General features: G+C 43.1%; 1 protein-coding gene across 3 annotated transcripts in view; it reads right to left on the reverse strand.

The window, feature by feature from the left end:
• ABCC4 (ATP binding cassette subfamily C member 4 (PEL blood group)) overlaps nucleotides 1–25,318 on the reverse strand; it is a 282,705-nt gene that overhangs the window by 162,797 nt on the left and 94,590 nt on the right. For all 3 annotated transcript variants that reach the window (XM_034936857.3, XM_055096905.2, XM_055096906.2), the window contains 4 exons: nucleotides 24,650–24,899; nucleotides 13,080–13,181; nucleotides 7,018–7,107; nucleotides 5,270–5,461 (listed from right to left, as the gene is read on the reverse strand). In XM_034936857.3, coding sequence (XP_034792748.3) covers nucleotides 5,270–5,461; nucleotides 7,018–7,107; nucleotides 13,080–13,181; nucleotides 24,650–24,899 — 634 coding nt within the window. The remainder of the gene's footprint in view (nucleotides 1–5,269; nucleotides 5,462–7,017; nucleotides 7,108–13,079; nucleotides 13,182–24,649; nucleotides 24,900–25,318) is intronic.

The following is a 25,318-nucleotide window of genomic DNA, read 5'->3' on the forward strand; positions in this document are numbered from 1 at the left end:
GCCCAGCTCAAACTCTTCTGTGAAACTAACCTGCAGTCCCCCAATCAGAAAACATCACTCTCTCTTCTAGGTTCCTAAGGCTTTGTTTATATTTCTTAGGAAGGACTTGCCATATTCTGCCTCTTAATGTTTATGTGTGTACTCAGCTTCTTGCTCCACGAGTCAGCTCCTGGATGTAAGAGCTATGCACCAACCACTGTTCCTGATGCCTGGTGTTATCTCTAACCTTCATGACAACCTGACAAGTAAGTAGTGACCACACTTCACAGATGAGGAGACTGAGACGAAGTGAGAGCACGTAACTGGACTGAGGACTCTCAGTTAATAAAGGAAGGCTGGAGTCTGAACCAAGCTCATCTCAGTTCACAGCCTGTTGCCCTTTCATATCATGCTTCCCCAAGTGCTTGCTGGAAGTTACTTAAAGGCAATACTGAAACAACTCAGAACTCGAAGTCTCTCTATCCATATACAGCACTATCAGTTCATTTAGTCACCCTAGTTAGATTCACCTCATTGTATCCCTTTTGTACTCAGCTTTAAAAAAAAAGACAGGGTCTTGCTATGTTGCCTAGGCTGGTCTCATACTCCTGGCCTCAAGCAATCATCCCACCTCAGCTACCCAAAGTACTGGGATTACAGGTTTGAGCCATCACGCCGGGCCCTCAGCATTTATTTCCTATTATGTCACTAAGGAGTGATATGGTTCTCCCAACTGAGAGATTAACAACAACAACAAAAAGGCATAACAACAGTTATTTTATGATTGTCAAGGCAATCTAAAAAGAAAATGTCCAAGTTGGCAGGAATGTGGCAAATATGAGAAGAAATTATAAGATAGTGGGTACCCCACAGGGGTTTGTATATTCAAGTGAGCTATATAGAAAAACATTAAACTCCAATTTATCAATTCCATGCCTTTGGATACGCACTGCTTAAAAGTGCTCAAGGATTAAAAGAAACTATGCAAAGGGTGACATAATATTAATACATTGCATCTATTAGGGTAACAATATTTTTATTATTCTCTTATTTACTGTACTATGTATAGAAACCCTATATAAATATCAATTCAAATAATGGAAGTTATATACTCAGATACATTCTTTCAAGCATGTCACATTTCATGTGATTTTACCCAAAATTGGTGGCTCTTATAATTAAGAAGGCCTGTTATGTGCCTAGTAATCAGATGCTTTAAGTTCATGATCAAATCTTATCCTCACAATAGCCTATGAGGTGAATAGTTTATTATCTCTATTTTACAGATGACAAAACTGAGGCTTTCTAAGGTTCAGACGATTAGCTAAAATCACACACCTACTGAAGAGGAACTGAGACTCAATCCCAGAGCTGTCTGACCCCAAGGCCTTGGATTTTAACCACTACCCACTAAAGTATCTAACATTAGTATGTTGTTTCCTGAGGTATGTCCTGTCATTTGCTATGATATCTCTTTGAATAAATAATTAGCCTAAAGCAATACTGCTAAATGTGAATTACTACTTCCTATCTTATTATTTTATCTCAAAGATATTTTTAGCTCGATGAACTTATAAATTTACTTCTACTGTATCTAGTACAATATATCTACTTGCTATCAATATATCTGAGAAATCTTGTTAGTTCCTATTTTTTCCTCTAGGACTTTTTTTTTTTTTTGCGGGGGAGGGTGGCCAGGAGGGGAATGAGGAACTATATAAGGCAAAATCTTTTATTTATCTTATTAACTGATTTAGAGAAAAGGGCAACAGCTACTATTTACCAAAAACCTGGCATGTCTGCATTTTACAGACATTGCCTGAAGTCTTTATAATCCTGCTGTATCTCCCCCATTTAATAAGAAATGAAACAGAGGCCAAACACCCAGAGACACTCAGGATCGTTTCTGTCCAGCAGGTTTTGATTACACATGCAATCTCGGTACCTACAAGCCAGAATAATTCCAGGATTGCTATTCTCTATGGCCATCTTACACCCACCATTGACACGTGGATTTGAAAAGGAGTCAGCAAATGATCTCATAACTCATTAAGAGGATCCCTGGTTTCTTCCAGTCCCCTGCTAAACAGTCATAAATGGCATTTGAGAATGGTAGCAAAATTTCTTGGAAACCATCTCATCCCATGTCCTTATTTCTCAGCAGAGACATCAAAAGCCCAAGGCAAGTAATGTGACATGTCCAAAGTGGACACCGAGCTGGTCGTGCACAGTGGCTCATGCAAATAATCCCAGCATTTTGGGAAGCAAAAGCGGGTGGATCACTTGAGGTCAAGAGTTCAATACCAGCTGGTCAACATAGCAAAATCCCATCTCTACTAAAAGTACAAAAAAATTAGCCAGGCATGGTGGTGCACACCCATGATCCCAGTTACTCAGGAGGCTGAGGCAGGAGAATCACTGGAGCCTGGGAGGTGGAGGTTGCAATGAGGCGAGATTACACCATTAGACTCCAGCCTGGGTGACAGAGCGAGACTCCATCTCAAAAAAAACCCAAAGTGACAGCAAGCAAATGACAAAGCTGGGCCAGACTCCTGCTCTGTTCGACTTCTCCACCGGAGGCCCACCGTCCTACCGAGGATGGAACCATGCACAGGAGGCCAGCAGTCCATGCTTACACACATCCAGGAAGGAACCAAGAAGTCGCCATGCAGCCCAGCCCTGAGGGGACCCCATTGCCACTGGAGTCTGCCTGCCACGCAGAAGCCCACAGGTGCCTGGGACACTGTCCAAGTTACTGGGCCAGTCCTCAAAGGTGGCTATGGAAGAGGCTGAATGGCAGCCACTGTCCTAACCCCCACTTTCCCCCAGAGACTTTCTGATGTGGGAAGGAGCAAGGCAGAGCTGGGTGACCTGGGACCTGGAGTCTCATGTGGGTATCAGAAGCTGAACAGGTAAAAAGGGAAGGCTTGAAAAACATTTTGTCCCACATTCTACCTTTTTATCAATCACCTAATTGTTAAAATAGTTCTACCTTATAAATACCCCCAACTGAGAGGTGGCTTGGCAGAGGGGAAAATGGAATCTGGAGCTAGGCAGGTATGGCTTTGAACTTGAACTGCAAATGTTCAAGTGAGTTATTTTATCTCTCCAACCCTCCACTTTACCAGCCAGAAGCAACATTCAACTCTTGAAACCACAGTCTTGAACAAATCATTCTTAAATTCTAGAGTTTACTAGTAGGTTATCTTTAAACTGAAAGATTAATATGTAAAGAGCAACAAAGCCTTCCCAAGAAAGCCCTATGTTGGTCCCAAGGACCTCACTTCTAACCTGTCATAGAGAAATGATGGAGGAAAAGAGCTGAAAGACAAGGCCCAGGTTGCCAAGTGCCATCCTTCCATTGAAAAATGGCGTACCATCTTTCCTATCTCCGGGGCCTGCTCCATCAGCAGTTTCTTGGTTATCAACTGTAACTACCAGTGGGGGAAAACTAGCAAAATTTGCCATCTGTTTCTCAACTCCCTAAAACATGATACACTCCACTCACTGCAACACACTGAAATCACCTTGTATATTCTCCTACTTTGACCCTATATTTCTGCAAAATTTCTCTAAAATGGATCTTCAGGGAAGCAGGGGACAGTGGGGGGACACCAGAGCAGGACAAGCTGAAGTATAGTAATTATTTTAGGGAAATGTTAGCAATTCTGTACAAACTTTGAATAAAATGAAAATTTTACTTTAAAAAAGCGAGGCTAGCAATATCAGAAAAATAAACAAAATGAGGATAGCAATAGCAAAGGCACTGGGAAATCATGGCAAAAGATTAAAACTTTACACAGCTTTGTGTGCGCATATGTGTGAGCGTGTGTGAGACAGAGAAAAAAATTAATACCTGGTAGGATCTGAATAACTAGGAGCTTGCCTTAGCGCATCTTTTCCTATATAGTGTATACTATTCAATAAAAATCTAGCTCATTACTGCTGACTTAATGTCATTTCTGAAAATGCATCATCTCTCATTAGCAATAGCCCAGGATGAAGAAACAGCCCATTAAACAAGCAATGATTTCTCTATCCAAATCGCCAGCAAATACTACTCACCGGATTGATAGACTCTGATATTCCAGCCATTGTTCAAGCAAAATTACTCATTCCTCACAAACCTGGCTGGAAGCCTTCTGCATCACACCTCTGACAGTCTGTGGCGGCCTTTTCCAGACAGCATAAAAGAACAGTAGGATTTCCAGGCCACACTGCACAGGGCCTGGGGAGAGCCCTTTAATGCCATTATTCACTGATTTTTATGGCCCAAAGAAGGTAACATAGTATTTATCAGTATTTACCATTTTTTCTATCTTCTAGAACTTATAGCCCTCTATTAAGTATGTTCAGTTTTCATCAACTATCCACCAGTTTTATGAAAACCTCAGTGTACAATCAAACACTTCATCTTTTCTGAAAACAATCACTCTCTTGGTGAAATGATACACAATGAAAAATAAATTTTAAAACAGTTTGTTTCCTTTAAATAATAAATTGCACTGTAAATTTATCCATGTAACCAAAAACCACCCGTACCCCAAAATCTACTGAAACAAATTTTCTTTTTTAAAGGGAGTGGAGAAGGAAAGCTGTGGTTTGAGAGGGACCCAAGCAGGAAACATCAGCCAAGTGCATGGTGCAGACATCTTCCGGAGTCTGACGCAAACCAATGGGTAATGAGATACTAAAGCACTGTAATCTCTGCCTAGCCGGTTGATGATAGCAAGAAATTCTGGTGATTTTTTTTCTTGAGTGAGATGTAATTTTTTTTCAAAAGTGTTCTTATCTTCTAGAGATAAGTAATAAGGTATTACAGATAAAATACAATTACAGATAAAATACAATTGAGGCCGAGGGTATGCATCAGAAGAATCTGGGTTGGGGGTGGAGCTAGCAGAGGGCCAGGGTAGAGATGGAGATGAATTGGCTACAAGTTGATCGCACTTGAACTTGAGCAATGGGTACAGGCAGGTTCAAGACACCCTTCTCTCCACTTTTGCAAATTTTTATAATTGTCCATTTTGAAAAAAATAAAAGTTAAAAGTAAATAAAACTTCACAAAACCAACCAAACCCCCGAAATTCACCCTGTAAACATCATTTTCACATCAGACTTAAAAGGACAGAGCGTGTGTGTGTTTATTTACTGGGAGGACTGCCTTAAAGTATTAAATAACATTCAAAGGTCTTTAAAAATTAAAAAAAAGTTAATAAACCTTGTTGTTCAAGTGAACACTAGTATTACTGGACATTCGAGTACATGAAATCCAAAAGTCATCACTCACCTTTTTCAGAGCACAAGCCTTTATGACTTTTTCATATCGTTCCTTTTCGTATTTCTTCCCAAATAAAATATTACTCCTTAGAGTTCCCGAGAACACCCAGGGCTGCTGAGACACATAGGCAATTCTTCCATGCACGCTGACCAGCCCGTGACTTGGGGCCAATTCCCCGAGCACGGCACTTAACAGTGATGACTGAAACAGATTGTAAAAAAACACATGTTCAGTCAACACTCGAGACAAGAATAAGCCACTGCAATGCAGCCTTGCCCAGCCCTGGGAGCTTGAAAAACACCATTCATTCATTTAAAAGAGCACAGGAAGTTGTGATTAAAAATTAGAAATAACAATGGTCCACATAAACTAGTAGTTTATAAGGAATATTAACAAAATAGAGTGTAACAATCTACTCTGCCCTAATGAGTTTCCCTAAATGAGTTTCATGCCCCTAAATGAAATGGTACACGGAACAAAGATCAACTAAGAATGTTTACAGCAACAGAGTAGCCAAGCATGACATACAGTTCATATATCCAATATTGAATGCATTGTTCCTGCATGCAGGTATCTTTTTTGACGAAGAACTAATCCTAGAAATGCTGTATGTAAATAACATATCCTGGCCAGGCGCAGTGGCTCACGCCTGTAATCCCAGCACTTTGGGAGGCCGAGGCGGGTGGATCACTTGAGGCCAGGAGTTCGAGACCAGCCTGGCCAACATGGTGAAACCCCATCTCTACTAAAACTACAAACATTAGCTGGGCATGGTGGCACACCTGTAATCCCAGCTACTTGGGAGGCTGAGGCATGAGAATCACTTGAACCTAGGGAAATGGAGGTTGCAGTGACTCTAGATCACGCCACTGCACTCCAGCCTGGGTGACAGAGCGAGACCATGTCTCAAAAACTAAATATACATACATACGTGAATAAATGAATGAATAAATAAAAATAAATAATAAATCCTGTGCACTAGGAAGGACTTTTATTTTTAAATACCCAAGAATCGTGTCTCTGGAGAGCAAACTTCAATTGTGAAACCACCCTATTTGTTATACACCTACAACTAGATTTATTGCGTTGCTTTAGAATATATGAGACTAAGTCTGTATGCACGTTTCCTTCACATCTTCTACAATGCACAGACATGACGTGTCTGTGCCCCCCACTATCAGAGCACTTACGACACTGAACTGAAATCACCTGTTTGTATATCTGTCTCACCCCAGATACCAGAAACTTCTGGAGGGCAGTGGCGTCTGGGTCTTGATTACAGGTGTATCTTTTACTCCTAACACAGGACTATACACCTGGCTACAGGTTTATTAAATGTGTGTTCATGTGACTTGGAGAAGTCATATCAAAACATGTTTAAAGCTTTTCAGGCAAGCCTTCATAACCTCCAGATGTCTTGTAGCATCTGGGGTCCCCTCTGACAAAAAGAAGTTCCCACTTTCTTAGTCAATCCATCCTGCATAGTGGTCACATAAATAATTTCTTTCATGGAGATGTCCAACTTCTAGGAGTTCCCCATTGCTCAACTTGAAGAACCAAGGGAAACATGATATGCATTGTCCACATTTATTTGGTCATGTGACCCTTCTTGCAAAACAAATGTTCCATGCACTGAGAAATGCCGTGCCAAGCGTACCCAGTTCAAAATTGTGTTACACGTAGCCTTGGGCTCAAACCCACGAAGTTAATATAAGAAGTGGGGTTGCAACAAGCTGCCAAAAGCCATTCTAACTCACCTTCCCTGCTCCCACGGGGCCGACCACAGCTAACAATTCGCCAGGTCTGACAGTAAAGGAAAGGCCTTGTAGAGTTGGGGTCTCTGATGCCTACAAATTAAAGTTTATAAAATGTGCCCATTTCAATAAAGTCACACAAATCACTTCAAAAAGAGAAGAAAACAATACAACAGTCATTGATACATGAACATAACCCAAATCTTTCTCCTTCCTATTTTAAGATATTGTATCCTAGAGTCCTTTTCATACAATCATATTTTTTTGGTGGGGTTTTACACAGTTTGGAGTCTTCAGTACTTAAGGAAGGCCCATTCCCTTTTACCAGATTTTCATGTGAACACAGCTCCAGACTTCCACAAAATTTAGATAGTAAAAATGACAAGACAAGCTTCTTGAAATGAAAACTCATGCTAACTTACTAAAACAATATATATATATTTTTTACTTTAAGTTCTGGGATACATGTGCAGAACGTGCAGGTTTGTTACATAGGTATACATGTGCCATGGTGGTTTGCTGCACCTGTCAACCTGTCATCTAGGTTTTAAGCCCTGCATGCATTATGTATTTGTCCTAATGCTCTCCCTCCCCTTGCCCCCCACCCACCGACAAGCCCCGTATGTGTAATGTTCCCCTCCCTGTGTCCATGTGTTCTCATTTAAAACAATATTCTTAATATAATATTCAGTATGAGAGCTTTTCAACCATTTGTAAATTTTCATTCTGTCCCTTGGTTTTAATATTCTATTTCATTAACCTCCACAAGGTGGCAGCATGAGTACATGGCATGCCCAGTCCTTGGCTAATGGATGACTTGAAATCTCCACTAATCTTTCCATTTTCACTTGATAAAGCATGAACCTCAGTTATGCCCAGCCAGCCAGAAGGCACTTTATACTATAAAGTCACTCTTGGCAAATGAACTTCTACAAATGGTGGTCAACCCTGTAACCAAGAGCTCTAATTTAACAACAACCAAAAACTGAAGAATAATGAAATTAAGTGTATGTTCATGGGTCAAAGTGAAAGTCTCAGTGTTACACCTGCAGCTTGTGTTACCTACCCTGGGAAAATAGGGACAGCATAGTAGTTCTACTATAAACACGGAGGTACCCACCACAGCATTCAATCCAGCACAAAGGGAGGAAGGGATGAAGTACTCATTATGGTATCAGAAATAATGTTCCTAAACAATCTATAAATTCTATGATAAAAAGATTCAGGATTATATGCATGTTTTTACATATACTAAATGTTAACAAAATTATCAATCACTGCTAATGTTAAAAAAAAAAAAAAAAGTTGTTTTAGGCAGGGTACGGACTGGTTCATGCCTGTAATCCCAACATTTTGGGAGATGGAGGTGGGAGGATCACTTGAGCCTAGGAGTTCAAGACAAGCTGGGGCAACATAGTGAGAAACCATCTCTTAAAGAAAAAAAAATCAGCCAGGCATGGTGTGTGCCATAGTCCCAGCTACTCAGGAGGATGAGGCAGGAGGATCCCTTGAGCACCGGAGGCTGAGGTTGCAGTGAGCCAAGATTGCACCACTGCACTCTAACCCGGGTGACACAGTAAGACCTTGTCTCAAAAAAATGTTATTTTGCAGTTTATTATTTAGGAGACCAAACCAAATTCATTACTTTTACAAAGAGCTTCTAAATATTTTCAATTGAGAGGATTAAGTGTGTATCAGGGAGAAGGGATAGTTTACCAGAGCATGATAAACCAAAGCGAGGAGGTTTCCTCTTGTCATACAAGGACAATCAGTACTTTGAATTATCTATCTTTTAAAAAAGCAAAAGTCAGTTGGTACAAATAAAGAGAGGAATGGTTTTAAATTCAGAGTATAGAACCTCAACCGTAAAAACTGCCAACTCTAAGAACTTTTGTCCAAACCCAGACATCAACACTAATAGACAAAAATTGATACTGTTAAGTAAAGTAAAAACAGCTACAATTTGGGAGGAATCCTAAAGGGGTTTAAGCAGCACATTTATAATCTTCGTCTGAATTTCTCGTGGATAGATTGGAGAGACCTGACCATGCATGTCTGGTGGGTAGGCATTTAGCAAATTTATTCAAGTCCCAAATCCTTTTGGAAGTGGCTATTCTTCTGCACAACACACTTTGGTAAATGCTCATCCATATCATAGAAAAATGATCAAGAATGAATCAAAGGCAATGCAGCCTCCTCAACTCTAGAAAAGGATTCTTCAAAATGAATCTGGCATCCCTGAAGGGTGGAACACCCCTGGGATGATGGAAGAGGGAAGCACGCATGGAGTCAACCAACCCAAAACCTAAAGACGCTGAGCTGGCGCAGCCCACAAACAGTTACTCATCAACCCCTCTCCACATCTCAAGCGGGCATGTGCAATTAGTAAAATGCCCAAAAGACGGAAAGCACGGCGGGGGAATAAGAGATCAAGATAACCTTCAAAATGAAAAATTTACCTGGAAACGACTTAATGGTCACATACCCGAATAATCACAAATATTTCTATAAATGGTCAAATGCTAAAATATGTCTGTATGAAAACTGACCCCGTATGTGTCCCATACCACATCACAGGATGGCCGCAGACCAAAACGATCATGATCCCTTTTAAGCACAAAGAAATTAGCCCCAGATTTCATAGGAATTATATAACAACCATCCAGAATAGGTTTCTTTACTCCTTCATACATGCCTAACAACTATTTCTTTTTTTAAAAAGTAATACATTACCTAAACACTTGGAAAAATAACGTTAAACAAAATGTGACATATTTACACGATTTTAAGTGCAAACTTGTCACAAATTCACAAAGTCTTGCTTGACTTCGCCTTACTATATAAGGTGTTCCTCCTCTAAAATGTAACGGGTCTACTCTGTATTCCTGATGAAGTAACATCTGTCTCTTAAGACAACGGAAACCTACTTATTTCTGTGATTACAAAAGGATGAAAAAACACAACCAGTCAACCTGTCCCTTTCCCCTCCTTTGCAGTGTGTCTCTTTCCTAACAACTATTTCTGATTTTACTTCTTTTTATTCAGTTTTGGCTGCAAAAGAGTGAGCCACATGCAAAACCCAGCTTCCCATCAAGGCCCTGGTTCTTAGGGCAGGTTTCTGCCCCGCCGGGAGGCCTGGGACCCAGCACTGGTGGGCTGCAGCCAGAAGGGGGCAGCACTCGACAGCTCAGAAGGCTAGGCCCATTCCCTCTGGGACCCCCCAGGCTCCAAGACACACTAAGGCAGGCAGACTGAGCCCCAACTCTGGGCCCTGGGGCCAGAGCAGTGAAGAAAGCAGAAGCAAATCCCTTCCCCATGGAGAGTCACAGGCTCTCACGGGGCCACAGACTTTACAGCTTCAGCCCAAGCCCCTGTTTTATAAATGAGACCTAGGCTGGTGAGACCTTCCCTCCAATACCCGCTGGTCTATCCAGCAGGACTGCTGCTGGGGTCTGTGTCTTTCTCCTAAATCCCAGCCCAGCACACCCTTCTTTCCTCTGCAGCTTCTCTCCAAAAGCCCCAGTGTCTGTGCCCCTCCTCCCACCCCAGCACCCTCTCAGCCGCAGGACCTCCCTAATAATCCCTGCCAGTGTGAGGCAAAATCACCCCAAGACAAGGCCAGAAAACAGGATGGAGTGTTCTGTTTACAATGCAGCTGTCAATGTTATCTAGGAACCGAAAAACAACAAAACAGACCATTTTACAATATTGCAGGGTTTGGTACAAAAGAAATTTGCAAATGGGACCTACACAGTGTGTGGTAGCTACCTCAGTGCCTTCCTCTAGCTCAACAGCATTCACCTAGAGTGCTTTTTTCTAGTGGGATGTTCACAGAGCTTTCTGTCAATGCTTGAAGTGTATTAGAGCTGGGCACGGTGGCTCATGCCTGTAATCCCAGCACTTTGGGAGGCCAAGGCGGGCGGATCACTTGAGGCCAGAAATTCAAGACCAGCCTAGCCAACATGGGAGAAACCCTGTCTCTACTAAAAATACAAAAATTAGCCAGGCATGGTGGGGCGTGCCTGTAATCCTAGCTACTCAGGAGGTTGAGGCAGGAGAATCACTTGACCCTGGGAGACAGAGGTTACAGTGAGCCGAAATCACAGCACTGCACTCCAGCCTAGGCAAAAGAGCAAGACTCTGTCTCCAAAACAAACAAATAAATAAATAAAGTGTATGAGGGTGGGAATGCCAGCAGATAAAGAGAAACTGTCACCTTGTGTGAGTTTCCATGTGCACAAGATGCAATGATGTTCTAAATATCTGGGAACACATTACTGTTTTGTTGGTAGAGATGGCAGAAATTACATCAGAATTAGGCAAACATGAAACAGGGAGTGCAATACTTAGAGCCAAGGGCATGTAGAGAAAGGAAGAGTCTGGAGTCTAGAGAGTTTTGACATTCGTCCCACAGGAGAGGGCGGAGGCAGTGGGGCTGGGCGGGAGTGCTGCTCAACCGCCTATTGGCTCTTGGCTCCAGCAAACTACACTACAACTCAAGGTCAGCCACAAAGAGCACCCGCAGAGGGGAGGAGCTGGTCACCACCAGCACTGCCCACCTGTTTTAAGCAGCCTGAGCGGTTCCAGTACCCTCGGAAGAGACCCTTGCCCTCTGGTCCCAAATCTTGCTGGCAGCCGGGCCACTGGGCTCTGCTCCTGGCAGACATCATCTCCAGCCCCAGGGTGCAGCTTCCTGCCGCGGCTGATCTCGGGGTGGCCTCCTCCACCCCTGCTTTCCCTTTGTGCTCTTTCTTTCATCACCTATGAAACGAATTCCCTGCACAAAATTCCCTCTCCCATGCTGTGTGTTCTGTTTTCCAGACTAACACAGACTGAGACAAGTGGATTTGCAGAGGACCCCAGACTCAGGTGAGCGTAACCGCAGAACTAGCCCAATCTGGTTCAACTTTGTGTAATAACATAGTAAACAGTTTTTCAGTCACCATGGATCCCAGGTTGCAAGTTATGTAATCTGAGCATTCCCAGATGAACCAAGCAGGCAACCATGGGCAGAACCCAAGTGCTAGGACCAAGGAAGGAGGAACGAGTTCAGAGGCGGACGCCTCATGGCATGATCCAGGATCCGATCAGGTCCAGCTCTGGCATCACGCAAGACCCAATCGGACCATGCCTCATTACCCTCTGCCTATAAAACCGGCCCCATCCCCCAGCTAGGGAAGACAAATTTGAGCATTGCCTCCTGTCTCCTTGCCATTCGACTCACAATATAGCCTTTCTCTTCATGAAAAGCTGGTGCCATAGTAGTGGCGTCTACGAGCACTGGGCAGGGAGCCCACTGCTTCCTTGGAAGCATGAGGAGGGCACTGGAGTTGTGAATAACAGGAGATGCACCGAGCCTCAGTACTTCTTGTGGGTGGCCCCTGCTGTTGTTCCCGTTTGCCTAAATGTTATGAGTAAACCAAGTGTTGAAAAATCCTTGTGGCCTTGCCAGAACTACCTGTCCGCTTACCACACGGTGAAACCCTTCAGTCAGGAATCCATGGAGCTTGCTATGCCGGCCTGCAGCCTCCCCTCGGCCTTGGGCTGCCACCAAAGCAGCTGGCAACATCCAGATGCTTGGAATAGGGGAGCCCCACCCCAACCCCGTGGCAAAAATCCAAGTCATGGGCTTTCTCAATATGTAATAAGATGACCTGAAAACACTAAGCTGAAAATGTGCACTGATACCCCAAAGTCTCCATAATAATCTACAATGTACTCAGCAGTTAACCCATTCCATGCTGCACCCCTAGTCTGTCCAATCCTATAAAATCCAATGTTGCCAATGTCCAAACTTAGTGACATTTAGTTTAGAACGAGGTAACACTTTCCTTGGTTTTTTGAAAATGAGATAAAATACAACTTGTCAAATACCTAAGTCTGATTTCATACCTACTTTCTATTAATTGCAAAACTTACTCCTAATTTTGAGAATCTTTGTAACATAGTTTCAGTAAATAAGCAAGCCATATTTTATACCATGTGTAACACCTCAAAATTCTCTATTAAATCAATGTCACTCATTATCTATCAGCAGTCATGATCTTGCATTAAGGATATGTTACCTTATCCCAAAAAGCAGCAAAATCCTGCACATGCACCATCTTTTTACCATCTGACGGCAGCTGACGGTTGCGCTGTGATATCTCATCAAGTAGCAAAAATGTCTAAAGAAAATGGGAAAAACACAGATTGTTTAAATTACAGAAACAAAAGCACAAACAAAAGTCACTGCTTCCATGGAATTTGTAACATAAAACTTTATACAGCCTACAGATCATTTTACCAACCCTAAAGTATCGGTTCACATCAGCATATGATATTTATTTAATAAATAAACATATAAAGAGTTCATGGCCATGAACTATCTTTGTAATTTTAGGAACTATCTGTGTAATTTTTTTCAACAAGTATACTTGTTCCTAAATAAACCGAAAATACTGCTCTGAGGCTGAGTGCATTGACAGCCTGCATATTTCTACTGTTGTACTTTTGTGTTACTAATGGTGAACACGGGATTTGGTTGGAAATGATCTGATGAATACTTCATGAATCCTCATCATGTGCCAAGCCCCGTGCTAGATGCTGGCAACATGAAAGTCAAGGCCATTCCCAGCCTTCAGGAAGCGAGTGAGCCCAGAACGGCAGGCAGGAAACACAGGGCAGAGCCTCTGAAGGCAGCCCTGGCTCTGGCGGTTCACTTAGATTCAACTGGCCTTTCTCCTCCCTCGTGCACGTCAAATTGACATACAACTTAATTCACTATCACTTAAGTCAGTGTTCTTTACCAAAATAAGAAAAAAGGTTTCTATCTCTTAAAACATATTTTATAAGCTTCTTTTCACAATCACCTATTATTATTGTTATTATTATTATTTTGAGACACAGTCTCACTCTGTCACCCAGGCTGGAAAGCAGTGGCACGATCTCGGTTCACTGCAGCCTCCGCCTCTCCGGTTCAAGTGATTCTCCAGCCTCAGCCTCCCAAGTAGCTGGGATTACAGGTGTCCGCCACCATGCCTGGCTAATTTTTGTATTTACACTAGAGACAGGGTTTCACCATGTTAGCCAGGCTGGTCTCGAACTGCTGGCCTCAAGCAATCTACCCACCTCGGCCTCCCAAAATGCTGGGTTTACAGGCATAAGCCACCATGCTCCACCTACACTTATCTTTTTTCCTTAGTCAATGTCCCCTCCTAGACAGCAGAACGGACCAATCTCTCCCTTATTGCTATTTTCCACACTAGTTAGCAACTACACAATGCAATTTAACTGAATAAAACAAAGTCCTGTTAACCATAACAAACCTAACATAATGATATATGGGAAAACTCCCTTTTGCTCCTCAAATGGTAGGCATAATTCAATGAGAGAAGCTACAGTGGCTTAGAAACAGAATAAACAACCTAGATCACCCCCACCCCATCCAAAATTTTGTAGATGTGGCCAAAACTGTCAGCTCTCCTCAAAATCTGCTCTCATTTTCTGTGCATTTTTAGCCAATGCACAGCAGCCTTGAACAAGGACCACTCTCTCCGGCCCCTAACACAGCTAGATGTAGCCACATGACTGTAAGTTCAGCCCAACAGAAAGTGACAACGTCCAGGAAACTTCCTATACAATCTCCAGGCCTTGGAAGCTGCCTGGACAACTTCCCCTCCAAAATCCAGGTGGTGAAACTTAATGGCCAATGTGATGGTACTGAGAGGTATTTAGGCCATGAGGGCTCCTCCCTCATTGCACTCCAGCCTGGGCAATAGTGCAAGACCCTGTCAAAAAAAATAAAAGGAAGGGAGGAAAGGAGGAAAGGAGGAAGGAAGGAAGGGAGGGAGGGAGGGAGGGAAGGAAGGAAAGAAAGAAAAAAGACCAGACCCAATTTCACAAGTTTACTGACCGGCAATCATGTGTGATACTGATACAATGTTTTCACTGGTCCCTTCTCCAGCATCCCCCATCACAACCAAACCGTTCCCAAACACCACTCCCTAAGGATCTTCTGAAAACACCTCTGATAATAAACACCATGCTTCAAACGCTTCCATGACCCAGCAGCACTGACATTCACACTCTCAAAGTAGCCTTTGCCTTGATTCCCTGAGTATTAATCCCACCCTGTCTTTGAGGGCCCACCTCAAAGACTAATCCTGCTGGGAACCAGCTCAGGGTGGCTGCAGCTGGGACCAAAACTGAGTTATGTACAGGGCAGAGATGTGTCCCCCATCCTGCACTTACAAACACACTCACCTGCATGAACACTGCACTGCACACGGGGTCAGCTCTTCACAGATACATGCTACAGTCATAAACAGACTGTATGATTGGCTTAAATTATTCAAACAATCAGCTATGTCAGTTAGCACAGCAACAAGCAAAAGGTTATATATACATCTTCTTAACCTTTTCTAGACAGAATAAAATTCTGATTTTAGCTGAAGTGTATGACCAAGATATCAAATTCAGTATTCTGTATGTGCATGTGAGAACAGAAGTTCCCCACCTTCAAAATAAAAAACTATGTACACAGTAAACCTATTGAGCACTGGTCAATAAACAATAGATCTGAGTGGAGACAGACATGATAATAGTTTAGTGGTTAAATGAGATTCCACTCAACACATGAACGGCTTGTAAAGATGCTGGAGGGGCTAGCTGGACTTTCTCTAGTCACTCAGGAGGGTGAAAAAGCTGAAATGACATTGCCAATACAGCAATGAGGTGCATCCCCAGAAAGTTCACTTGGGGAAGTATCAGACGGCAGAACTGAAGTCAAAGAGATTGACTTCAGAGTGCACGGTTGGCAAAAACTGAAGCAGCTTTGTGAACAATAAAACCTCAGAGACACATTTTACTGGATGTGGAAGTCATTGAAGACTTTCAGTGCTTTGCTGTTAAGATAAGATCTCTTAAAATCCTATTGGACTTGCTTAATGCCAAGACCATCAATCTTTTCCTTAATAAAAGAAAAACAGACGGAACTTCTTAGACCTAAAAACTTCACAATAAAACCTTCATTTTCTATATATGGAAAAAAGGAAATTGAAAAGTATGAGTAAGAAAGAAAATAGATTAAAGACTGAAATATAAAACCTCAAACCATAAAAACCCTAGAAGAAAGCCTAGGTAATACCATTCAGGACATAGGCATGGGCAAAGACTTCACGACTAAAACACCAAAAACAATGGCAACAAAAGCCAAAATTGACAAATGGGATCTAATTAAACTAAAGAGCTTCTGCACAGCAAAAGAAACTATCATCAGAGTGAACAGGCAACCTACCGAATGGAAGAAAATTTTTGCAATCTATCCATGTGACAGAGGGCTAACATCCAGAATCTACAAGGAACTTAAACAAATTTACAAGAAAAAAAACAACCCCATCAAAAAGTGAGCAAAGGATATGAACAGACACTTCTCAAAAGAAGACATGTATGCAGCCAACAAACATATGAAAAAAAGCTCATTATCACTGGTCATTAAAGAAATGCAAATCAAAACCACAATGAGATACCATCTCACGCCAGTTAGAATGGTGATCATTAAAAAGTCAGGAAACAACAAATGCTGCAGAGGATGTGGAGAAATAGGAACACTTTTACATTGTTGGTGGGAGTGTAAATTAGTTCAACCACTGTGAAAGACAACGTGGCGATTCCTCAAGGAACTAGAACCAGAAATACCATTGGACCCAGCAATCCCATTACTGGGTATATACCCAAAGGATTATAAATCATTCTACTATAAAGACACATGCACACGTATGTTTACTGCAGCACTATTTACAACAGCAAAGACTTGGAACCAACCCAAATGCCCATCAATGACAGACTGGATAAAGAAAATGTGGCATATATACACTGTGGAATACTATGCAGCCATAAAAAAGGATGAGTTCATGTCCTTTACAGGGACATAGATGAAGCTGGAAACCATCATTCTCAGCAAACTAACACAGGAACAGAAAACCAAACCCTGCATGTTCTCACTCATAAGTGAGAGTTGAACAATGAGAACACACAGACACAGGAAGGGGAACATCACACGCCGGGGCCTGTCAGAGGGTGAGGGGCAAGGGGAAGGAGAGCATTAGGACAAATACTGAATGCATGTGGGGCTTAAAACCTAGATGATGGGTTGATGGGTGCAGCAAACCACCATGGCACATGTATACCTATGTAACAAACCTTCATGTTCTGCACGTGTCCCAGAAAAAGTATAATAAAAAAATTAAAATAGAAATATAAAAATATTTTTTAAAAATTTAACAACACAATGTTTTCTAAACTCTATGTGTCTGCCAAGCTCTGGTCTATCTATGGTCAAGACTCACTTAGTTCCGATCAGTATATTGGGCAGAACTATTCCTCCTCTCCTGATGCCATTTTTCACCTTCTCATTGTTCATTAACACATCCACGAGAGGCAAGGAAGAAAGTGAACATTGGATCAATTCATTACACTCATCATTTACAACCTCCATTTTTAGAGAAATAGGAAAGGAGGCGGAACCAGGCAGACCCCATCAGTGGGTCTTGTAGCAAACATCTGCACAGTTCTAAAGCATCCCAGTCTTCAAAGCCAAATTCATCCCCAAATCTGGTCTTCTAGTATTCCATATTTCAGTGAACCCAGGTGATTTTGCAGCCATAAGGACGAAAGTAGCCCTGATCCCTCCTTCTGACTAATCCCTCCTCTTGCCCCACACCCAAATCAGGACATGCTCTCAATGGCTTTCAAATCTATCCAAGGCTGTCTATTTGGTCTGAGTCCAAATCCCATCATCATCTTCCGGGACTGCTTGCTGCATCAGCCTCCTGACGTATCTCCCTGCCTCTACTCTGGGCCCCCAATGCATTCCCCAGGCTGCAGCCAGGGTGAATTGAAAATATGTGGATTTTCTTGAACATTAAGAGCTTTCTCACATAATTACCCCCAGGGAAATGCAGGGCATCAGCCTCCTGGCTGCCCCAAGCCACCTCCCTTCCCAAACCCTTCCCCATCTCTCTCCACTACCACGCACGCAATGCTGCAGGCTATTTCTTGAGCCGTCGCAGGAAGCACACCTCCACAATGGCATGGGCATCTCTACCAAAGCACCTCATGGCATCTCAGATATTGCCTTCCAAAGACAATGACACATGAGCACTGATTTTAATTACGTGGTTATTTATTAACCCCCACTTGATGATTCCCAGGAGGAAGTTCCCAGCAGGAAGGACTTCTGTGCTTTGGCTTACCATTGTATCTAAGCATTTATCACAGTGCCAGCTTAAGCTAGGTGCTCAATTACATTGTAGAGTCAACGACTAAGTGAATGAATAAATTCCAAACTTAACTCCCAAAAGCCTAGCATAGACCAAAACAGGTGTCTGTGTGCTTCCTCTCAAATGATTTTAGTCTTAAGTTATCCTGACGTCATTTATATTTGCTACACATATTTTGACCTCATGCGTTTTTCTATCACACAACTAGGGCAAGGTTTTCCAAAGACAGCATATTTTCAGGGACACGAGGACACTTTCTAAAGATATTGATTGGGCTGAGCGCAATGGCTCACGCTGTAATCCCAACACTTTGGGAGGCCGATGCGGGTGGATCACAAGGTCAAGAGACTGAGACTATCCTGGCCAACGTGGTGAAACCCAGTCTCTACTGAAAATACAAAAGTTAGCCGGGTGTGGTGGTGCATGCCTGTAGTCCCAGCTACTCCAAAGGCTGAGGCAACAGAATCACTTGAACCTGGGAGGCAGAGGTTGCAATGAGCTGAGGTCACGCCGCTGCACTCCAGCTTGGTGACAGAGCGAGACGCCGTCTCAAAACAAAACAAAACAAAACAAAACAAAACAAAACAAAACAAAAGATATTGGGATCCAGCCAATGCCTGATGAAGCAGAATCTCCAAGGTGTAATAATTTAGTTTTAATCAGTGCATCATGTAATTCTGATGAACTTGGGGACAAAATTTTAAATGGGTTACAGGAACCATCCAGGTTGAAAAAACACAAAGTTCTAAAGGAAGAAAAAACAAACAAATAAACAAAACAAAACAAAACCTCCAACAATGACTTCAACACCACCATGAAGGAGTTTACCATACGAGCTCCAACGCTTTCTTACCAGTCATGCCTGGCCATTTGTTTCTCCTTTACTGAAAATCACTACTGCTGAACTCTAGGCCCATCCTCCCACCAGAAACTATGTACATGAGGGGAAATTAAGGTTTCCTGCCCAAGTCAAAGATGCATCCTTTATCTGGACACTGAGCACCTTGCCAAAGTTAGCCACTGGAAAATGTAAAATTCCCAGCTGGTCATTTTATTTTACTACATGCATACATCTATCTACAGGAACAGGAATTTCAAGCCTTAGACACAGGTGAGTTGCATTTTGGTGGGAAAAAAATAAAAAATCCTAAGGATTTCTTCCCTAGCTGCATATTGGACCACAATTCCCTGAAAATCGTCTGCAGGATCCCTTTCATGCCACACTCTCTGATGTGTGACATAATTCAGCAGAGAACGACAGTCATCACTTCCCACTAAAATAATGCTCAGTTGTTAGGCATTTTCCAAATCTCACAGATGTAATGAAGCTGGAGGTTGACTTCACTTACATATTTTCTGAGCACCTGCAATCTATACATAATATAAAGATGAATGAGGCATTGTGTCTGCCTTTTGTAAGTTTAGAGTTTAGGAAGGGAAAGAAATCTATAAACAAATGGCTTCGATAATAAGGGGAAAATGAGGACAAAGTCACGTATGGAGAGCCCAAAAGAAGAGATGAGGATTAAAGAGTGTGTGATGGGCCGGGTGCGGTGGCTTATACCTGTAATCCCAGCACTTTGGGATGCCAAGGCGGGTGGATCACTTGAGGTCAGGAATTCGAGACCTGCCTGGCCAACGTGGTGAAACCTTGCCTCTACTAAAAACACAAAAATTAGCTGGACATGGTGGCTCACGCCTGTAATCCCAACTACTCAGGAGGCTGAGGCAGGAGAATTGCTTGAACCCGGGAAGTAGAGGTTGCAGTGAGCTGAGATCGTGCCACTGCACTCCAGCCTAGCCGACAGAGTGAGACTCGTCTCAAAATTTAAAAAAGACTGTGATGGTGAATTTTATGTGTCAGCTTGGCTAGGCCACAGTCCCCAGATATGTGGTCAAACATGTCTGGGTATCAATGGGAAAGTGTTTTTCAGTTGAGATTAGCATTTAAATCTGTAGACTTTAAAATCCTACATAATGTCAGCGGGGCTCATCCAATCAGTTGAAGGCATTTAAGAGAAAAAAGACCTACAAAGAAAAGGGAATTCTGCCTCAAGACTGTCCTCCTCAGACTCAAGCTGCATCATCAGCTCTTCCCAGGGTCTCTGGCCTGCCAGCTGCCCTGCAGATTGCAGACTTACGTCACCTCCAAGTTGCGTGAGACAATTTTATCAATCAATCTACCAATCTCTCTCTGCATGTACATACACGTGGGCCCTATCAGTTCTGCTTCTCTGGAGAACTCTGACTAATACAGATGGTTTTCTAAATAAGTGAGACAAAACAGGAAATGACCTCCAGACACTAAGTCCAATCCCCTTATTTAAAGACAATAAAACCGAGGCCCAGAGAGTTGGTGAGAACCCAAGGTCTGCGTCCCACCCCGCCATACCACCTGTTGGGGCTGCTCTTTGCCCAATTATTTTTTACGGCTGCCGCACAGAAGTGAGACCTGCATTCAGGTTATGCTGTGCATGTGGGGATAAGAATGTGCACTTTTTTTTTTTTTTTTTTGAGATGGAGTCTCCTCTGTCACCCAGGCTGGAGTGCAGTGGTGCAATCTCAGCTCACTGCAACCTCCACCTCCCGGGTTCAAGCAATTCTCGTGCCTTGGCCTCCAGAGTAGCTGGGATTACAGGTGCGTGCCACCATGCCCAGCTGATTTTGTTGTTGTTGTTTTATTTTTAGCAGAGGCGGGGTTTCACCATGCTGGCCAGGCTGGTCTAGAACTCCTGACCTCAAGTGATCCGTCCACCTAGGCCTCCAAAAGTGCTGGGATTACAGACGTGAGCCATCGTGCCTGGCCGCACTTCTGAGACAGATTGACGGCCTGGGCTAAAACCCCAGATCAGCCTTTTATTAACTGTTAAAACGTGGAGGTGCTATTCACCCTCCTCAGGCTTCAGTTTCTTTATCTGTAATGTGGGAATGATAGGGGAGTTACACAAGTAAAAGAAGTGAATATTCATAAGGCACTTGGGCCCCTCCTTGTTACCTAGTAAGTACTCACCAGCTATTACCTGTTCATATAAAGCCCCATGGTCTTGATCTTAATCTTCACTTATCTCATAATGGCCAGGAAGACAGACTAGTTTTATTAACCAAGTAAGACTGTTTCTATTTCTCCACATGGCCCAAGGAAAGTCCATTTGTTTCACAGCCTGGAAGCCAGTCAGGAGGCTCTTTTTTTTTTTTTTGGAGACAGAGCCTCACTCTGTCACCCAGACTACAGTGCAGTGGCGTAATCTCGGCTCACTGCAACCTCCACTTTTTGGGTTCAAGCAAGCCTGAGCCTCCTGAGGAGCTGGGATTACAGGCGCGTAGCTCAGGAGCTGGGATTACAGGCATGTACCATCATGCCTGACTAATTTTTATATTTTTAGTAGAGACGGGATTTCACCATGTTGGCCAAGCTGGTCTCTAACTCCTGACCTCAAGTGATCTGCTCACCTCGGCCTCCCAAAGTGCTGCGATTATAGGTGTAAGCCACCGCGCCCGGCCAGGAGGGTCTATATTTAATGTCAGACACGGCCCCTCTCTTACAAGAGCAGGTCCACCAAGTCCAATAGGGTTTGAGATGCACAGAGGGACACACATAACGAGGCAGAGACTCCGATCCAGTCCACTCTGAAAAAAATCCAGCTCCCCAGAGTTAAGGACCCTCACATCCCCCTTGAACAAGGCCTGGTGTTCTGGGAATATTCAACTCGAGTCTGCTTCCTCGCTCGGCCTTCCTCTAGCTTCTAGTGCAGGCTGGGCCACCTTGGGTCTGTATTGGGCCCCAGACTTTTGCTATGGTTGCTGCTTCTGTCCACCCAGCATTTGGTGCCCGTTATGTGTCCATCAATGCTGAGCTGCACCGTACTGGCCTTGCTCGGCAGGAACAAAAGTACCACCAGGCTCCTGAGACCTGGCCGGAGGGCTTAGCAGCATTTGCTTAAATCAAGGACAGAAGAGAGGACACCCCAGCCACACAGAGCAAAAGACCCCAAAGTGGGAACAGAGACGAGTCATGTGCTGGGAAACACACACAGGTAAGCCCTACACCTAGGGTTCAAAAATAGGACTCCACAAGAAACAGAGAACCTTTCAAGGTTTTTGGAATACGACTAGATGAGTAAAGGAATACTGAAGGAAATATCCCACACCAGAGGATACTAAGGCAGCAACATAGGTGATATAGTTTGGCTCTGTGTCCCCACCCGAATCTCAGCTTGAACTGTAATCGCCATAATCCTCACGTGTCAAGGGTGGGACCAGGTGGAGGTAATCGGATCATGGGGGCAGTTTCCCCTGTGCTGTTCTAGTGATAGTGAGTTCTCATGAGATCTGATGGTTTTATACGCGTCTGGCATTTTCCCTGCTTGCACTTCTCTTTCCTGCCACCCTGTGAAGAAAGTGCCTGCTTCCCCTTCCGCCATGACTGTAAGTTTCCTGAGGTCTCCCCAACTATGCTGAACTGTGAGTCAATTAAACCTCTTTCCAATATAAATTGCCCAGTCTCAGGAAGTTCTTTATAGCAATATAAAAACAGATTAATACAATAGGCAACATACCATGGTTAAGAAATCATGGTTCTGAACAGATTCCTAGTTCTAAGATAGGCAAACTCCTTAACCTATTACAGGAGCCGGTTTCATTCTCTGTAAAGTGGGGACACTAATGCTTATCTCCTTCAATTGTGAGGATAACATGAAATAACATGTAAAGGCTTCCAAAAGCCCTGGTCCACGGTACACACACCAACACCTGCAATCACGGTGAGGGGCAGCAATAGCAGTCAGAGAATTACAGCAGCACAATACACATGTGGCCCTTCCGTCTGAAAAAGGTGTCCTGCACACTCAGAAAGATACTCTGGTCAAAGTATATTCCTAAGTTCTTTCTTTCAAGATGCAAAAGCTACATGAAAAAAGTGTTACTGACCTGCATGGACCATCCCTTCACAGTGTTACCTGAAGCTGTTGTCAGAAAGAATGGGGATAAGAAATGACCCTGTATGGTCTGTTTTATAGGTAATATTTTTTATGAAATACAGACTTGCTAATCAGTAGTGGGAGTCTGCCTATGAATAGCCACTATGCTCCAGCCTGGGTAACACAGCAAGATCTCATCTTTAAAAAACAAACTTCATCATAAAAAAGAATCTTAGCTTTTATGACAACACCCACCCCATTCTCTCCCCCACCAAAAAAATAAAAATAAAAAAATAATCACAGCCAGTGTCAGCTAAGTTCACTCGAGTCTGTCCTTGGGCATCCATCTCTATTAAGAACCAGGAGTAAAACAAAGCAGATTTTTGAAAAGCTTAGACAGTCAAGTTCTTGCCAAGCCCTCTCACAAAGCCAATTTATTTTAATTTTCAACTTATTCATAAACACACAAATACTTGAGCATACATTATGTGCCAGGACCTTACCTTGGTGATATAAATTATTTGCCCCTGGCAACTGAGTGACAGCTACTTAGGAAAAGGTGATAGTGTGTAAAGTGGATGCTATGGTTGGAATGGGCATGCCTGTTCTAAATTCATAGGTTGGGAGTTCACCCCAGCATCAGTGTTAAGAGGTGGGGCCTCTAAGAGGTGATTAGGTCGCTACGGCAGAGCCCTCCTGAAGGGGATTAGTGTCCTTATAGAAGGCTGGAGGGAACTAACCAGGCCCATTTTGTCCTTCTGTTTCTTCCACAATGGGAGGACACAGAGGTCCATCTGGGAAGCAGAGAATGGTCCTTGTTACAGTCGTAGAAATGGAGCAAGGCAGTAGAAATCAACCAATTGGAAATAAAGAAGTCTGGCAGAGATAGGTTCATCAACAGTAAGAAAAAAGTGAAAAGCGGACAGGAAAGAAATGGCAGAAGTCCTAAAGGCATGCACAGAAATTAACAAGGAAAACATCTACAGAGGAAAGAACTTATTTTCAAACAGGGATAGCTAAGTGAAGTTGAGGCCATTCTTCCTGACCAAGAAGCAGAGACCCCCAGCAAGCTCTTTCCTTCCAGCCCACAGAAGAATCATACTCAACCCATACTCACTACTTTCTCATTGGTGTTAACATAAGAGATGAAATCTATTTGCTTTTCCTGCTTTTAGACAGCTTAGACATTTTAATCACACCTGCAGTTACCACCTGTACATCAAAAGCCCTGTGCCACTGCTGTTTATGTTGCTGCCAATAAATGATCACAATGCTTGCATTGTCTTTAGCACGCTCTATCTAAGATAGGGAAGTACACACAACATTTTGGAATGGCGGCACGTTTTGGTTATGAGAGAGTTAAATGTCATTACACTAGAACATAGTGATGCTAAATAAAAGGAGACATCATTCTACTTCAAATGCACCTACAACTTTAAAATGGCATCTGACACCAACCTGGATTCTTCGGATGCTGACGATTGCCTCCGACACCCTCTCAATGGCTGAGGGGAAGAAGAGGGTAACCGTCAGCCGCACAGCCCCATACAGTGTCACTGCCACGAACACGCGGCTGGCTGTGATCGCATTGCCGAGGAGCACGTAGGTGGTGAAGGTCACAAACACGATGATTTTGCTTGCACTGAAAAATGAAGCCAAATTCATCCCTCTGAGGTAGGAACTTCTCAGAATCTTGGAAATCTCCCTCCTGAAAGAGAGTACAGGTTTTTAAAAAAGCAGTGATGTCAACCAGATAAAGTGGCTCACGCCTGCAATCCCAGCACTTTGGGAGCTGAGGTGGATGAATTGTTTGAACCCAGGAGTTTGAGACCATCCTGGGCAACAACAACAAAAAAGTTCAAAGGTGGCCAGGAACTACCCAAGAAATCAAAAGAAGTACCATGTGCTGGAATGCAACAACTAATCAAATATTTAATCCAAAAGCCAAAAAAAAATACATATTTTGCTTTTTGAGACGGAGTTTCACTCTTGTCGCCCAGGCAATGGTGCGATCTCAGCTCACTGCAACCTCCACCTCCTGGTTCAAGCGATTCTCCTGCCTCAGCCTCTCAAGTAGCTAGGATTACAGGCATGTGCCACCACGCCCAGCAAATGTTTGTATTTTTA

This window comes from Pan paniscus, chromosome 14 (assembly GCF_029289425.2).
Source record: "Pan paniscus chromosome 14, NHGRI_mPanPan1-v2.0_pri, whole genome shotgun sequence".
Classification (NCBI taxonomy): Eukaryota; Metazoa; Chordata; class Mammalia; order Primates; family Hominidae; genus Pan; species Pan paniscus.